This window comes from Rutidosis leptorrhynchoides, chromosome 6 (assembly GCF_046630445.1).
Source record: "Rutidosis leptorrhynchoides isolate AG116_Rl617_1_P2 chromosome 6, CSIRO_AGI_Rlap_v1, whole genome shotgun sequence".
Classification (NCBI taxonomy): domain Eukaryota; kingdom Viridiplantae; phylum Streptophyta; class Magnoliopsida; order Asterales; family Asteraceae; genus Rutidosis; species Rutidosis leptorrhynchoides.
The window spans coordinates 42,088,577-42,105,516 of record NC_092338.1 but is presented as its reverse complement, the minus strand read 5'-3'; the positions used below and the strand labels follow the sequence as shown (position 1 = coordinate 42,105,516).

The following is a 16,940-nucleotide window of genomic DNA, read 5'->3' as shown; positions in this document are numbered from 1 at the left end:
AATCTAATAAAGATTAGGATTAATGGGCTAAATGGGCTACAAATCAAAGCCCGTCTATAAAATTAAATCATACAAACAAAACCCCCTACGATCATTCCCATATGTCTCTCTCAAGGGTTTAAGTTTCTTCATCATCGTTACTGTTTTCATCCATGGAGGTTTAAACCTTCCATCTTAATACATCCCTATGGGTTTATTTCACCTCATTCATTTCCGTCGTTTCTTCCACAAAAACCCTAATTTACATAACCCCATTTTTTTCATTAATCGCCAAATTATAAACCCATTCTCAACCAACTCATCAACATCAAATGAAACCCCACCAAAACCCACATCCCTTTCAGCACGGATGAGCTTTGTATTTGATCAAATTGATGCTATTGAAAAAGAACGGTCACAAAAGGACGAAGCCCTAGATCAAATTCGAGCATGGCGTGAATCCAAGAAAGAAAAACGACAACAGCAACAACAACAAACACAACAACCCATGATTCAACGAGATGAAAGTTTGAATCTTTCAGAGGTTCAAGAAAAAGGGTTGATGAAAAAAGAAGTTGGGGTTGAGCTGGTTCATCCATGGCCTGAGTGGATTGAGTTGATGGAAAGGTTAGTTCAACAGAATTATTTTGATATTAGGAGAAAAAATGAAGATAAATTGATTTTGGATTCAGGGTTTGATGTTGGTGATGATGGTGGTGGTGGTGGGATTATGGGTGAAGTTATGGAAGAAGGGTTTGATTTTACAAGAGATTGGAAGACTGTTCAGACTGCAGGTCTTAATTTTGGCAAAGATAGGTTTGATATATTAAGGTCAGTATTTATTTTGCTCATTTTAGTGTTCTGTACTTGATTGTTTTTCTAATAACCTAATTTTATGAAGTTATGAATTAGTGTCTCCAATTCACCTTACTATTTATATACTGAATATCATTATACTCTCACCTAACTATGTATATACTAAATATCTTTATACTCTCCAATTCAGTCAAACTTAACTTGAATACAGCGGCTAACATGTATCAAACTATCTTAAATTCAACAAGAGACAATTTTTGAGTGTTAGTTGTTGCAATACGTTTTAGTAAGTTGTGTGCTTATAAGATCAGCTTTTGGATTACTTAAGTGCATAAGCTCATGTTGGTAATGGTAAGCTGTTAACATGAGCCTATCGCCTTTTCCAACTCATAACAAACCCGTAGCCCATAAAAATATTACCCAATCACCCTTTGTTTTGATGGTACCGGTTGGAGCATAATGAGATTGGAGGGGCACTAATGCGAAATCTATATTTTAATTGACCATTGCTGACTTGGTAAGTATGTTTTTCGAGATGTTATGATGGAAATATTTTCCAGGTCGCTATCGAGACAGGACATACAACTTTTGGTTGGATTTGGGTGCCCTAGTGCTGACAAGAAGGTCGTGTTTTCCGCAAAGTTGTTGAGGAAACACGTCCATCTTGATGAAGGAGATGTAAGTTTTATCATCGTTGTTAATTATTTTCAGGTCATTTTTACATATTTTACATACCAAGTACATAAAAAAAAAACACGAAAAGCAACAACTTTATCATTCAAGAGCTCAAGGCAATAACTAATAATTGTTGATATTAGAATTTTTTCGGTATGATAAAGACTGGAATAATATATATTTTAGAAACTTGTGATCGAAGTTTTCTTCTTTATAACATGGTTTGTGATTCTTACCTTATGATTAAAATAAATGTCACTTAAATATTGGGACTTTGATACCTTATGATTAAGTAGTTTTTTTGAGCTTTTAGGAGCTTCTAGCTTTTATGAAAAAACTTATATGTAATAAAAAACTTCGTTTGGTTTAAAAAGCCTAAAGATTTTAGACGGAGGGAAAAAGTTGGAAGCTAAAAGCTACTAGAACTACCGTTTGAGAAAAAGCTCATAGCTTTTTGTCATTTTACCCTTTTTAACATACATAAAGCTAACAGCTAGCAGCTACTAGCTAGTGTTACCAAGCATACCTTAAATGTTTACTTGTTATTCGTATTCCAGGTTTGTAGCTCATGCAGTTTAAGGAATTCCTGTGAACGCGCATATTTGCTCACAAATAAAGAAGATGAGGCAAGAACCATTGACGTAATGCGTGTTCTAATGACATATGGGTTTGATCCAGTAAACGGGTCTGTTGTCAACGACTCACTTTTGAAGAAAAAACGAGTGAAGGCTGCAGTACGCAAACTACTTCATGAAGTGGTGAAATTGAGTGCGATTCCAATAGATCCGAATCTCCCACCGCCTATTATTAAAAGGCCTCCTCCTAAGGTCAAACAGACACCTCCACCTCCTAAAAGACGAGTTGGTCGTGATGATGTTGAAATGAAAAAAGGAGACTGGCTCTGTTCAAAGTAAGTACACTTTATAATATGTTCTAGTTTCGGTGATGACGTTATGAACATTGTGATTAAAGGTGGCAGAATGGGCAGGTTGTGTAATGGGTCAACATGTGTGATGTGTTCCGAAACACGTAATTTATGATATGGGTCAAAGCAGTGTTGCAGTACTTGGAGTTACTCGGCGAGTACAAGTTTTTTGGAGCTCGGGGAGTACTCAGGCAAACGCGGTCAAACTCAGTCAAACATGGCCAAAACTCGGGATTCTCGGAAAATCGGTCAAAATTTGGCCAAAATTCGGAAAGTCAGTCAAAATTGGTCAAAACTCAGCCATTTTCAGTCAAAGTCAAACTTAGTCAACATAAGTTCTACTCCCCGAGTTGGCGAGTACTCCCTAAAAAGTCCCTAACGAGTACTTCTAGAGTAGCGATTTTCTGCAACCTTGGGTTAGAGATGCAATTTTTCTTTGGTTCAAAATGCGTGTTTGTTTGACCAAAGCACTCTTTTCCCACCCAAAGAATCACAACTGTTTATATTGTTATATAGTGATATAAAATTATGTGGATAATAATAATAATAATCACATCTATTGAATTTTACGATTGAGGATGTTAAATGCATAATGAATTACACTTTGGATAGCGTTTGGCCCATTTGATTCCTTTCTATTTAGCCAATTTTTGTTTAAAAATTCATAATTCCCTCTCTTTTCGTTATATCATGCATCTATGTCTGAATTTTTTTTAAAATTTAAGGTTTTTTTTCCAGGTGTGACTTCATGAATTTTGCAAAGAACACCGTGTGTTTGCAATGCGATGCAAAGCGTCCAAAGAGACAACTACTTCCAGGCGAATGGGAATGCCCTGAGTATGCAAAAATTTATCATTAAACCAAACCAAATATTCTTCTCTATACACACTGTTGACTTACATCATCATGACATCATTTTGTTTGTTTTCCAGGTGTCAGTTCTTGAATTACAGGAGAAATATGGCATGCTTCCATTGTGAATGCAAACGCCCACCAGATGAATTTACCCAAAATCAAATGCAAGATAGGCAACCGGGTCAAAGGTCAAGACTTGACAATGTTCCTAGCAGGAAACAAGTTTCCGATGCATGGAACTTCGATTTCGATGAAAACGAATCCGATGGTGCCGAAGTTGCTGCTTTTGAATACGCAGATTCTCGAAAACTAGATCAAGATTTTTCAACAAACAGACAAAGGGATGATGAAAACATGAATCGACCCGACAACAATTTCTTTGATAGGAGGCCCTTGAGGCCTCAAGAAACAAATTACTCGGGTTATGGGGCTAAACCGGGAGTCGGGTTTGATGATTTTGACGATGAGGAAGACGATGATGTGAATAGTTACGAGTTAGATACAAAACCAAATAGTTCGTCCGTTAATTTTTCTGATATTGATGTTGATTCTGAGTCAGAAGACGAAGATATCAATGCCCGTCGACCCGTTTCTTCTCGAAGGAACAAACGGGTTTCAAAATCTTCGAAAAGATCCGCGTTTTCTGATGAGGGTGTTGATTTCAATTCAGATGATGATCTGCCAGTTCATCCAAACTGGAAATCGAGTCATGTGGCGGATCATAAACACAGAAGTAAAGGCAAGATGACGAATAATTTTGGGTCGGATGACGATTCTGATATGATTTATGGCAATGAAGACTCGAGTGATGATGATTTTACACCTAAGCGAAAGTCACGGGTAAATTCAAAGTCAAACGGTGGTTATCGTAAAGTCAAAGATGAGTATTTGGATGAAGATGATGGGTTTAGTAGAGATAACCATAGAGGAAGAAAAACGGCCCCTGATAGAAGAAAAAGCCCTGCAAATGGTGGTTTCAGAAATGATTCATATGGCGGTGGTTCGCGTGGTTTTAAAAGGCGTGGAACAGAAAGCTTTGGTGATAAACCGAATAAGGGATTTAATAAGGGTCGGGGCTCGTCAGGTTCAGGTGGAGGTGCAGACAGTTATATGGACCATGAAAGATTTAGTAGACCCAGAGTCAACGTGAGGTGATTATGATGCGTTGAACGTGATGGCAATAGCAATAGCAATATAACAATCTGTCTTTGTATTATTCTCTGTTTGCTGACCGGAGACACGACCCAAGAAACGAGTTTACGAGTTTACGTGCAAATGATGAATGATAGGAGAGTTGAAGGAGAAAGGGATTCAGGGGTTTAGACGCCTGAAATCAGAAGATGATATTTAAAGATTGTTACAATGCGAGCTTTGTGGTATAAATTTGAATTTTGATAAGTATTAACTTTTTGAGGTAGATGGGTGGTTACATTCATGTGTTTTAGTTTTGTTATGAATATGTAAACTTTTTGGTAGGGAGATATACAAACTTATAGTGTTCTCTAATTCGATGTAACAAATGGTTCTATTTTTTTCCAGAAAATAACGAATACTCATATGAAAATGAAAATGAAGTCGTTTTTCAAAGGACAAATGTCATCAACAGAGAATACAAAAAAATACAAAAAGACATGAAGAAAACAAAGTAGCTCGCACCTATGAACATTTAGCATTTTACACTTAGAGCACTAGGAGTCGTTCGGTGTTAAATCTCAGTGTTAAATTTTACACTGGATTTTACACTGAGGCCAAAACAGGGGAAATTATTTAGTGTTAAATCTCGGTGTTAAATTCATTATTTAAATACTTTTAATATTAGTAAAATAGAAAAACAAAGGAAAAAAAAGAAAAGAAACAAACCATAGCGTTACCACTGCAACGGTGGAGCATAACGGCGAGAATTAACGGTGGATTAACGCCGGGACGGAGTGGCGGCAGGTCGACGTCCCCGGCGTTAAATGGTTTAACGGTGGCATGAGTTGTCGACTCCTAGAGCTCTTACATCAAAAAGAAAAGGATTTTTCTTCGTGCCAAATCATCCTAATAACCCTCCTAATCATGTAAGATTATGACATGTGACATTTAATTATTGTCTTTCTTTTCACGGTTAGAGGATGTATATCATTTCATTTACTTATTTAAATAACTATCAAAAACAACACAGTAAAGTTTGGTACGCTTCTTGTACCGAGTCCTATTTTGCGATAGAAAGTTGGACCAAGTACTTGATCATATATCATCGGTTTCGTTCTGTTCTAGTTCCGTTCGGTCTGTTTTTTCAGGATCGATTCGGTCCGGATCGATTTAGCAAACGGAGCAATGAACGAAAAAACTCGAATACTTCTATTTGGGGTCAGTCCGGTTCCTTTTTATCGGTTCGGTTCTTTAATTTATCCCGCCATATCCACACCCTTAGGATTTTTTTTTTTTTTTTTTTTACTACGAACTTTTATGGGATTCTTACAAAGTATAGGGGTGTATTCAGAATTAGGATAAATTTAAGGGATTTGTTAGAAAATACAAACTCTGAGGAATATATAACGCAGAGAAGATTGAAAAGAGGTGTTTTGTTAACACAAAAGAAATTTAATTTTAATTCAAAACTCAAAAGCCATAAAAAAGGAAGGAACGCAACAACACAGCCGAGATCGTAAGCATAAGGTTTTTTGAATTTCAATGAAGCTTGCTCTCAATTAACAAAAGGTATAATAATTCATTCAAATCATAAACCCTAAATTTTACAATTTACATCATCTCCTTTCACTACACTAAACCCTAAATTTCACCGTATTTCATACTCGTTTTACTCAATTTACTTTAACATTATCCCTAGTTTTCTATTAAATCCTTTTGTAAATTGTTTTTCTTCTCTGTGAATGCTATATTCGAATCTGTATAATTCAAATTATTTGAATGTGTAAAATTTGAATTGTTTGCATCTGTATGTTGACTCTTTGTCCAATCGATGTGCTACATAATGATTTAATATTTTGATGATGTGTTTCAGAGTCTAATTGTGTTCATGGCGCCAACAAGGAAGTCTAGAAGTGTTAATAGACGGTATTCGGATTATGTCGACATCTCCCCGAATAAAATTGTTGCTAATAAATCCGGACGGCAGGCGAGTTCAGCTTATATTTACTAAATCTGTTACCTTTTTTGTGAACCGAGTGTATTTTGACATGAGTATAGCTTGCATAATGGTTTTCCAGGATCTGTATACAACTTTATTCTTTCTGTATCTATTGTATGAGTCTCTTTTGTAATAAAGCAGCCGGAAATGATCATACTTTTTGAAATCAATGAAGTGGTTATGATGTGAAATTTGAATGTAAGGAGACTAGGCCATTGACCGTTATTTTAAATCTGATCTTCTAAACTAGATATTGAATAAAAGTAACGTAATTTACGTAAACATAAGTCGTTACTATATTTATTTTGTATCTGTCATGTTGTGTATTATATTATTTCTCTACAAACATTCGCACGTCATCTTTTGACCTCTCTCTCTATATGTATACACTATGCACTATATTACCACGTCCTGATGTTAATGTCAATGTTGGTTTGAAACATTGTAAATAATCTGCACATACTAATAATTTCTTTTATTAATTTGGTTTTAGACACGCATGAAGATACTTCCCTCTCTCTTTTATGCTTGAGGCAGTTGCATGGTCTACTATTTGTTTATATTTGCTTGATAATGACATATTTTAGATAAAGAATTAGTGTTTTTTTTTTCTTTTTTTTTCTGTTAACTTGACATGATATTTTGGCCAGAAAATTAAGCAGCCTTGTTTAATACCAAATTCCTTTGTGCAGAAGAGGAAGCTTTCCGACTTGTTAGGATCTCCATGGACTGATGAAGAGGTTGAGCGCTTCTATAAAGCCTATAGGAAGTTTGGAAAAGACTGGAAAAAGGTTCGTATCTACTAGTTTTTTTATCTTTTTTGTGATTTGGTTACTTTTCAGCCCCAGTGCGACACGTTACATATAACTGAAGTATAGGATGGTGATATGTTTCTTTCATATCTCTTAGCCAAACTTCTTTTAACTATCTTATAATCTGATTAGATAATGTACATGTGTTTTTTCCTTTCACATTTAGGTGGCTGCAATGGTGCGTACCAGGAACTCTGAAATGGTTGAGGCTCTCTACACAATGAATAGGGTAATTACTTATAATTGTCTAAACTGTCTTATGGGCGACATTTTTGTTCTATAGAACAAGGAATAAGTATCAATTGTGGTTGAATCTATTTTAGAATCGGTGGTTGAGTTAGATTTAGACGTCTTATAGATAAGTGCTTCTCTGTTCTTCGCTTTATCTTTCTCAGTAACATATTGTTCAACTACATAACCACTTTTTTGTGATTTTTACTATATATCTTTACTTTGTTATCTGTTTATTAAATTATCTAAATCTTTTTGACTCTTATAGTCTTATCGATAGTTATCAACTCTTAACTTGACTTGTGACTCGAAATAAATGGAGATAAGTTGTTGACAACTAATCCAGTCTTCCCCAATCCTTCGCATTAGCTCCTAAAAACATCTGAAAGCTATGTATAGGATTTTCAAGAAGTATTTTAAAAGCTGTTTTCATGAAAGTTGCATTTTTATTCTAACTACTTAATATTAAATATGTATGATCCCTAAGACTTTCCTAATAAATAAGTTATACGTAAGTAAAATATCAAATAATGAAGTTAATATATAATATATCTTTCATAATATAATTATGATACGTATCAGTTTCTGTTTGAAATATTTAGTTTCAGTTCAATTACTATGTATTTTCCTAGGCATGAGATTCAACTTTTGGATGCTTCTGGTAGCTTTCAGGCTTGCAGTTTAACTATTTAACTCGTCTGGTTTCCAGGCATACTTGTCATTGCCGGAGGGGACAGCTTCTGTGGTCGGATTCATTGCAATGGTTTCGGATCATTATAATGCCATGGTGAGATCATATCATTATATTTTAGACTTTAGTATTGGTTTTGGTGATTTGTATTTATCAATAGTGTGAGGACTTGTACCAGGAAGGTATGGTGTCACTCTAGTTATATGTATTTTACGCGTTTTCGTCAAATATGTGATGCTCTCTTTATTTGACTTATTTGGAGTTATTTCTTCTTATCACAGTGATAAATAATGTGCTTTACTGCTGTTGTGTGTGAACTAATGTACTTTACTAACAGGACGGAAGTGATAATGATCAAGCGATCAATGATCGTCAAGTAGTTCACAAACCTAAAAAACGTAGCCATGGTTTGGTTCAGAAAGAAGATAAATTGCAATCAAGGCAAGTTGGTTCAAGTGATAGACGTTTGCCCCAACTGAAGATAAGGGAATCGGATGGTAATTTTCTGTTATGATTATTTAGTTTCTGTAAAGTTTGTACCTTTTTACGTTATCATTTGAATAATGCAGACATTTATTAATTAGTTTAAATGAATGTAGGATGTACTGTTCGAAAAAGAACACCCCGCATTCCCATTAACCATTCATCTAGAAAAGATAAGATAGGAAATTACGCCTCACCTTCTAATAGAAGCCGAAAAAGAGAGGTTGATGACGTGGCACATGGTGCTGCACTAGCGTTAACAGAAGCTTTACAAAGAGGAGGCTCCCCAACTGCACCTTCGAAGGGCAGGCAAAAAATTGTAATCAGATCATGATTATTTTCTTATTTTTATATTAAATGATTAACCTTGTTGGGCTCTTTGTTTATGCATCACTTGTCGTTTTGCAGTGGGACACGGTGAGGGCCCCGCTTCATGGTAATTTGATAGACGAAGGGGGTTTTGAGGGCAGTTCAGGAAGTGGAGGGGCTGAAAATGAAAATATTGGTGGTGAAGAAGTTTACCATAAAGGGAGAAAATTATGTTCACAAAAAGATAATAATGAATTTGATGATGGTGGTGAAGCATGTAGTGGTACAGGAGAAGGACTTGCTGTTGATATTGAGGTTGCAGATCAGAATATCGAGCAGTCCTCGTCGCAGGGTAAAGCAAAAAGGAACAAAAAACTTTTCTTTAAAGGTAAATATTATATTATATTATTAATAATCTTTGTTTTAATAATTAGAGAACTATCTTGAATACTAGTTGTGTGTTTATGGAGGGATCAGTCTCTAAGTCGTAGACTCATTTGTACAGACGAAAGTTCTAGCTTGGATGCACTGGAGACATTGGCCAACTTGTCGCTGATGATACAATCGTCGAAAGTAGATTCCGGTAAACATATAATGTTTATAGGTCTTTGATCTATGTATCTTTTTATCAACTTAACTTGTAAATATTGGGATTATTACTGGTGGTTGAGACTTTCTTATTTGGTTTCTTACTACATATTTGATAGTTTGTGTTTACCTTCTCATATGTGGTCCCCTACTTGTGCTATGTCTTGTAGCTGCCTTGCTTGAAACTTTATTAGAAACATTGAAATACATATGTAAAGTTTTAAGATTTCTTTGACACATCCACAAAACATAAGTGAGAACTTTTAAATGTTTTAAGAATGTATTTGGATATTTGGAATGTGGATTTCTATAAACAGTAAAAGAATAGTTTTGAGTGCATCAACAAACTTGGTTTACCTCTTCGTATTACAATACTGTTCTGGTGCATGATGGTTGTTAATTGCATTAGTATGTTGATTTTGACATTACAATTGCCTTTTTTGTGTGCAGATACACTTGTATTGAAAGACGATAAGCCACCAACTGGTCATCGGAGATACAAAACGAAAGTCGGCAAAGAGAAAGTACCAATTGAGTTTTTTTCTAAAGTTGATGGTTTTAAATCTGGAAGATCTAGGGAATCAAAAGTTGATTATAAGGCATTATCTGAAGGAAAGCAGCTAGATCATTCTATCAGTATCAGTAAACCATTGAAAAAAAGAAACAAATCTTCATTGATTGATGTAAGTCTGTACTTCTTTGATTCTTCTTAGTTTGGTCCTTCAATTGTTTTGATGTGTTATATTTGGTCCTTCAATAGTTTTGGTATGTTTTACGTCTTGAGAAGGTATCATAGTTAATCTAATACTAATTCAGGTCCCATTAAAAGATGAAGAAAAGTTTGCAACTAAAGTTGTAGCTGCCAAAGAAGAGAACGTTCCTTCAAAAAATTGTAAATCTACAAGACTCGTGGAGTACTCTTCTTCAAATAGTAATACGTCAAGAACAGGAGCTGACTCAGCAGTTTCAACAGCACTGTTGCCAACTTTTGATGAGATTGATTTGCCGTCTAAAAGAAGAAATAAACGTAAGGTGAATCCGAATAGATTAGCCGAGCATGATGAGATCAAATTGGGAAAGATTACTTCGAAAAATCAACCAATAAAAAAGACTGAACCCCAGGAAGGGGTACACTACTTCAAGGTAATTCTGAACCTTCTTTAGATAGTACTAGAGGTGGCAATTTTGACCCATTAAGTTATGGAAGTGTCAATTTGGGTTCCAAAAATGTAGTTTTGCTATATACAACTTAACATTTTTTTTTATTTATTAAAATAGTATGCAGATTTTTTTTGCATAATGTTTAAAGCTTTGCTTATTTTAATTAAATTAAAAACAGAAACATATTCATGTCGGTTAACTTACCGACCTGAAGCAAGCAATTTTGAGCCGTTATCCAACCCGCCCATAAAGCCACCTAGATGATGCTCTTTTCTTGACTGTCTTAGTTAAGATAACATGAAATTAACCCCAGGTTTCGCAGGAGAGGGCTTTTCATCATCTAGCGTCTTCTAGTGTACGTAGATGGTCCACCTACGAGTGGTTCTATAGTGCAATTGACTACCCCTGGTTCGCTAAGAGAGAATTCGTTGAGTACTTGCACCATGTTGGGCTAGGCCACATTCCAAGACTAACAAAGGTTGAGTGGGGTGTCATAAGAAGGTAATTTTATATTTTATTCTTATCTGGCCTTTATGAATTTTATTTAAGTTATTTATCTTATATCTTCATCTTCATTGTTTTTAGCTCTTTAGGGAAGCCTAGAAGGTTCTCGAGTAATTTCTTACGTGAAGAAAGGGAGAAACTTTGGCAATATCGGGAATCCGTAAGGAAACATTATACCGAGCTTCGAAGTGGGACCCGCGAAGGACTACCAACAGACTTGGCACGACCATTAGCAGTAGGACAACGAGTAGTTGCCATTCATCCAGAATCACGACAAGTTAATGATGGAAGTGTGCTAACTGTTGATCATGATAAGTGTAGGATTCAGTTTGATCGTCCTGAATTAGGTGTTGCATTTGTTAAGGTGAGGTGCTCAAATTGCATACCAAAACCATTATAAAACAGTTATAAACTGTATATACTTAAAAACTTTGTTTTCAACTACCAATTCTTTTAATGATTCTTATAGGATATTGATTGTATGCCCTTGAACATGTTGGATAACATGCCTGAAGCTCTGAGGAGAGAGATCGGTGTACATTATAGGTTTCCTATTGAACAAACTCCTACTATTGCTTTAATGAATCAGCAACTGGTTAGTTTTCTAACAGTAGTTGAATGTATTAACGAAATATGCTAGATACTTTATATAGTCGCACCTATCCATTTATGTCGGCTAAACCAATGTTTCTTCAGGGACATAATGGTTCTGCACCTGTTAAAGCTGCTGAAAATGACATGTCACAGCGTTCAGTTTCTCAAATCCAGTCGAGAGAAACTGATATTCGTGCTCTTTCTGAGCTTACTCGAGCTCTTGATAAAAAGGTAATATCTTTGCTCATATTTTCTGTATCAAATATATTATTACAAAATTTTCACCGTATCTGCATCTCGTTAATCATATACGATACATAGGGACTGTTAATGATAACCAAGTTTTTATGTTAATTTCAGGAAGCAATATTGGCAGAGCTTAAGCTTGTAAATGATGGTTTGATGACTCATAAAAATGAGACAGGCGTTGACATGAAGTTATCTGAAAGCTTCAAAAAGGAATATGCTTTGATACTAATGCAGCTCAAAGAAGCCAGTGACCAGGCATATAATTATACTTTTGACTATAATTAGTTTCTTTTTACACATTTTTTTAGTACCTTTTTTTCAAAAAAAATAAAATTGTTGAAATATCCTTGCAGGTTACTTCTGCTCTTCTTAATTTGAGGCAGCGTAACACATACCCAGGGAACCCTTTGCCACCTTGGCAGAAGCTCCAATCTGGCATTGTGGGCCCTATTAGTTCTGCTGACAACTCGTCATCCAATCATCAATTACCATCTAATGTTGTTGAAATTGTGAATAATTCAAGACTTGAAGCACATAAACTTGTACACACTGCCATGCAGGTAATCAGACTTTTATATTTTATGCCTACAAAAAAAAAAAAAAAAAGAAAAAAAAAAAAAAAAACTTCCTCACTAGTCAGTACATAGACAACATTGTAGTGCTTTCTTCCCAATTGTATTGTCCATATATGAAAAACACAAAATTTAAGTAAACGTAATAATTACACTTCTTTTCTCAAGGTAACAGTTGTACACTGACTTAGTTTGATGAATGTCAGGCGGTGTCTAAAATAAAGGCGGAACAAAATGTTCACTTAACCGTTGCAGCAATTATGGATTATCTTGGTAATACCCAAATTGAATACGGGTCGTCAACTGTCAGACTTTCAGAGCAAGCCAACGGGGGCACATATAAGAACAAGTTGAATTTCACACCTGACACGTTTCCAAACAACCTTCCATCAGATTTTAAGTTGCAGCATGATATTAGTGAACCTGATGCAATACCCTTTGAGCTTATTGTCTCTTGTGTTGCTACATATCATATGATTCAGGTGAGTCATGTCTTGCAATTTTAGTTTGACACATGGGGTATTAAAGTGAATGTGCCTATTTTGGACCCATCAAGCTAAGTATGTTCCTTTTTGGATTATGTTTAATCTGTAATAGGTTAAACATATAAAGTAATACTCTGTAATAAAGAAAAAAATTAGCTTTTAGTAGGGAACAGGTTAATTGGGTCCAAATGAAAGAAGATGTGTCTCCTGTGTTGCTACATATAATATGATGCAACAGAATCGTATGGTATGGGTATTGAAGTAGATGGGCCTATTTGACCCATCAGTCTGTAAATGTGTCATTTTATGTTTAATTTGTAATAGGTCAACATTAAAATAGCTTAGTAGTAAACATGTTACATGGGTTCAACTGAAAGTCACCGGAACTGTATTTATTTATATATATTTGTCTTTTTGATGCATAAAGCCTCGTAAATAATTTGTTCTGCCTAACATTAAAATAGCTTAGTAGTAAACATGTTACATGGGTTCAACTGAAAGTCACCGGAACTGTATTTATTTATATATATTTGTCTTTTTGATGCATAAAGCCTCGTAAATAATTTGTTCTGCCTGACCTAGCTTGTAAAAAAGTTTCGTATATTGACATGCTACCCAACCAGCCTGTTGTTTCGAGTTTAATTATTATTATGATTATTCTACCTGAGTTTGTTTTGTGAATGATTATGTAGATGTGTACTGAACGACAGTACCCACCAGCTGATGTGGTTCAGATGCTAGATTCTGCGGTTGAACACTTGTATCCACAATCGACTCAAAATCTTCCGATATTTAGAGAGATACAAATGTGCATGGGAAGACTTAAAACTCAGATACTTGCCCTTGTTCCGTCATAGGGAAGTTACCATCTTTAACCGTTTTCCTTTAATGTATCTGCATCTTCACATTATTACTATCAATATTATTACTTCTATATTTTGTAGTAGTTATATTGGTCTAATAATTGTTACTTATATATGTCTTAACTAGAGGTTTAGAAAATAGTATTTCTTATATAGCGCACAAATGCCATCTTGTAATGAACAATGTAGCAGTTTGAAGTGTATATGTATATACTTTTTCTTAAACAATTATACAGTTTTAAACTAAGACGGTTTTCCCTCTGCCCCTGTCCATGCCCATGCCTGAGGGTAGCCAATATTTTTGCTCAGATGTATACGTCTAATCGGGTTTTCCCGTGACCATGTACGACACTTTTATGACCATCTCATGATGTGTCATTGTGGTGTTAATGATGTTTGAACCTGAAACCTCTGAGGATATCAGGATGCCAACTTCTATGTGATCTTGTGATTGTTTTATATATTGATGGATTTATATAGATGGTTTATACAATCATGTATTGGTGTTGGGTATGCCCCTATTAGCTTGGTATGTGTCCAAAACCATGTACAAGTATTATCATTTCAAATAATTTAATAATTTATTTTTCATTTGACCTGTTTATCTGTTAAATATAATTTTCTTTGATCAAAGAATATGTGAAGTGTTCTAAATATCGCCTCAACTTGGCTGCCGAAACGACCATCATCTTTAACCCCACTTGTTGTAGAGATAGTGGTGTTGTTTGTTTTCCTGGATTATGTCTTATGTCTGCGCGCCCGCAGACGTTTTGACTGCAGACAGTTTGTTTTTCTGAAGACATAAGATAAAATTATGTCTTATTATGTCTGCAGCCTCGCAGACTTAGGAATGTGCTTCTAAGTGCTGCAAACAGAATTAAGTTATGTTGCAGACCTAAAAACAAACAGTCTTCATTATTCAGCATACAGACCTTCAGTCCACATCTTCTTTACAGACATGGTCCGTAGATCTTCAGACAAAAACATCTTAAAAAACAAACAGCACATAAAGCTCTTAACAGGACGACCTTGTAAACGTCTTCTACATTATGTAGATGTGATGTGATAAAGTATATTATGACTTGAGTGCAATTAAGGAATGGATCTGTTGGAGGATGATTGATTGTTAACTCTCTGATAACCGTGCAAACATGGGTCGAGATGAGCGGTTAAACAATCAATCATCAAATTTAACTAGGCTGTGGATTTGGGAAGAGTGGGTGTACTTTAGAGAAAGTGTGTGTGAAATAAAATGCGTAAGATTGTCAGAATGTCAAGTGTCTGTATAACTGTTTCTGGCAAGTAAGACGTACTACTATTTATAGGCTAGCCGCTAGTGTCGGTACATTAATAGTCGGGGCTGATCAGAATTTGAAACTGGGCTTGAGCCTTATAGGGCTGACGTGTAGGACTTATGTATCACATCTATAGCTATCGGTGTAGACTGCTTGTACAGTTGTACCTGGGTTATCCGGACTATACTCATAAGGCAATGAGTGTCCGCAAGCCGTATAATCCGGACCCGTTGCATCACGTTGCTGTAGCCAGGATCCTAATGTCATCATAATCCGGATCCATATGGCGATGCTTATTGGATTCTGGACTACTTTCATAGTAACATTTTGAGTGTGGGTTCGTGTTGGAGTGTGTACTATTATGATTTCACTTCTAAAATGCAAGACAACAAACTATTTTAATCACTAATCACAACACACTTTCAAATTTCAGTGAAAAAAATTACAGTTATTACTTGGTAAATATCATTCTAAATAAAACCTACTACAACTGGAGATTATATGGAAGAGACAAACAGAATCTGTATAAGTTTGTATAAAACGACACTAACATTTTGATAGCAAAATGATAAACTGTAACACCAGTCATAAAGATCTAGGAGGTTTCTCAAGCAAAGCAGAAAGAAAGACTTCATCTTTAGACTTATGAGAAACAGCCCATTTGTGTTTCTTATAATCATCCATATCTTTCCTGTTACAAAAGAATCGATCGATCCACAACCCTCCTGGCCTCAAGATCCAATCCCAGTCGAACATAATGAAGTCCAACAACTGTAGATCGATCCACCCATCCATAAACCCCGTTGTATGAATCAAATCCATAGTATTATCAAAGAACGATAAAGAGGAATCAAACCTCTAAGAGCAATCATTTCATTAAATGGTGCTCCAAGATAAAAAGCCGCTGTGACGATTGTCACATCATGCTCTCTCATTCTAGCAGCAAACGTTCCTGTACCTATGCCAAAATCGAGCCCTAGTCTTATCTCCCTGGCTTAACACTTAAAGCATCATTATATTTATATGAACGTTTAAAGCTATTACAAATCCGTAAAATTTTGAAAATTTATGATGTCACTTGCATGGTTGAATGTTTCTTACTATGTGAGTCTCGACTTCGCAATTCAACAACTCTTCTTCATTATCCTATAATGGCTATGATAAATGATAATGATAAGTTTCTACGCTCTGCCAATAAGACAGTTCATCAATAGCTGCATTCACAAGATGTATAGAAGCACCATGATAACATACCCTGTAAATAGGTAGTGTCCGGAAGAGGAAGAAGAGGCATAAAGCTAAGCTCAACGAATGAAGAAAAATATGAATCAGCGATGAGCAAATAGAGAGAGAAAAGCTTATCACCCTGTAATAACAAACTATTTGAATTCAGTTCAGAGATTTACAAAATTACAAACATAACCCAATCCGTAAACTACTACATTGGTGTAACAATAGAACACGTAAATAAATTGTTTATACCTATATTCTATTTCATTTGTGCCAATACAGAAAACAAAAAGAACACATAAATGTCTTATATTCCTCTAATAAACTGTAACTTCTTGTACAGACTACGCATACGACATCATTCTCTTGAGAATATATCTCGAGAACAAACTGCAACAAATAACAAAAAGGATTGGGATAACTTCATGCTTCATGACGGATAAATAAACAACGGAAAGCAAACTCTTAAATCAAACCTGCCAAAACTCAC

At 35.3% G+C, this 16,940-nt stretch overlaps 2 protein-coding genes across 3 annotated transcripts; both read left to right on the top strand.

Annotated features, from left to right (window-relative positions):
- The first annotated feature begins 118 nt into the window (after positions 1–118).
- Positions 119–4,405, top strand: LOC139853591 (uncharacterized). The gene is made up of 5 exons (XM_071842974.1): positions 119–810; positions 1,356–1,473; positions 2,028–2,380; positions 3,134–3,232; positions 3,328–4,405. Exons 1-5 carry the CDS (start codon positions 188–190, stop codon positions 4,403–4,405), a joined length of 2,271 nt encoding a protein of 756 aa, XP_071699075.1. The 5' UTR covers positions 119–187.
- A 1,411-nt stretch (positions 4,406–5,816) lies between these two features.
- Positions 5,817–14,112, top strand: LOC139851667 (protein ALWAYS EARLY 3-like). 2 transcript variants are annotated; one of them, XM_071840765.1, is made up of 19 exons: positions 5,817–5,953; positions 6,258–6,371; positions 7,076–7,174; positions 7,362–7,424; positions 8,136–8,213; positions 8,455–8,614; positions 8,717–8,919; positions 9,009–9,297; positions 9,415–9,492; positions 9,948–10,180; positions 10,314–10,640; positions 10,981–11,159; positions 11,244–11,526; positions 11,632–11,757; positions 11,859–11,987; positions 12,117–12,260; positions 12,359–12,565; positions 12,784–13,059; positions 13,755–14,112. In XM_071840765.1, the coding sequence occupies exons 2-19, from the start codon at positions 6,273–6,275 to the stop codon at positions 13,917–13,919; spliced, it is 3,138 nt and encodes a 1,045-aa protein (XP_071696866.1). In that variant the 5' UTR covers positions 5,817–5,953; positions 6,258–6,272; the 3' UTR covers positions 13,920–14,112. The 2 variants fall into 2 exon arrangements, with proteins under 2 accessions (XP_071696866.1, XP_071696865.1); XM_071840764.1 differs by having other exon boundaries at positions 10,972–11,159.
- Positions 14,113–16,940: the final 2,828 nt, after the last annotated feature.

Excerpts from the sequence above, each read along its gene's own strand:
- LOC139853591 (XM_071842974.1), top strand. The coding sequence starts at position 188 with ATGGGTTTATTTCACCTCATTCATTTCCGTCGTTTCTTCCACAAAAAC. Across the intron at positions 811-1,355 it reads GATAGGTTTGATATATTAAG|GTCGCTATCGAGACAGGACA; the intron begins GTCAGTATTTAT and ends AATATTTTCCAG. Across the intron at positions 2,381-3,133 it reads GGAGACTGGCTCTGTTCAAA|GTGTGACTTCATGAATTTTG; the intron begins GTAAGTACACTT and ends TTTTTTTTCCAG.
- LOC139851667 (XM_071840764.1), top strand. The coding sequence starts at position 6,273 with ATGGCGCCAACAAGGAAGTCTAGAAGTGTTAATAGACGGTATTCGGAT. Across the intron at positions 8,615-8,716 it reads GAAGATAAGGGAATCGGATG|GATGTACTGTTCGAAAAAGA; the intron begins GTAATTTTCTGT and ends AAATGAATGTAG. Across the intron at positions 12,261-12,358 it reads TCAAAGAAGCCAGTGACCAG|GTTACTTCTGCTCTTCTTAA; the intron begins GCATATAATTAT and ends ATATCCTTGCAG.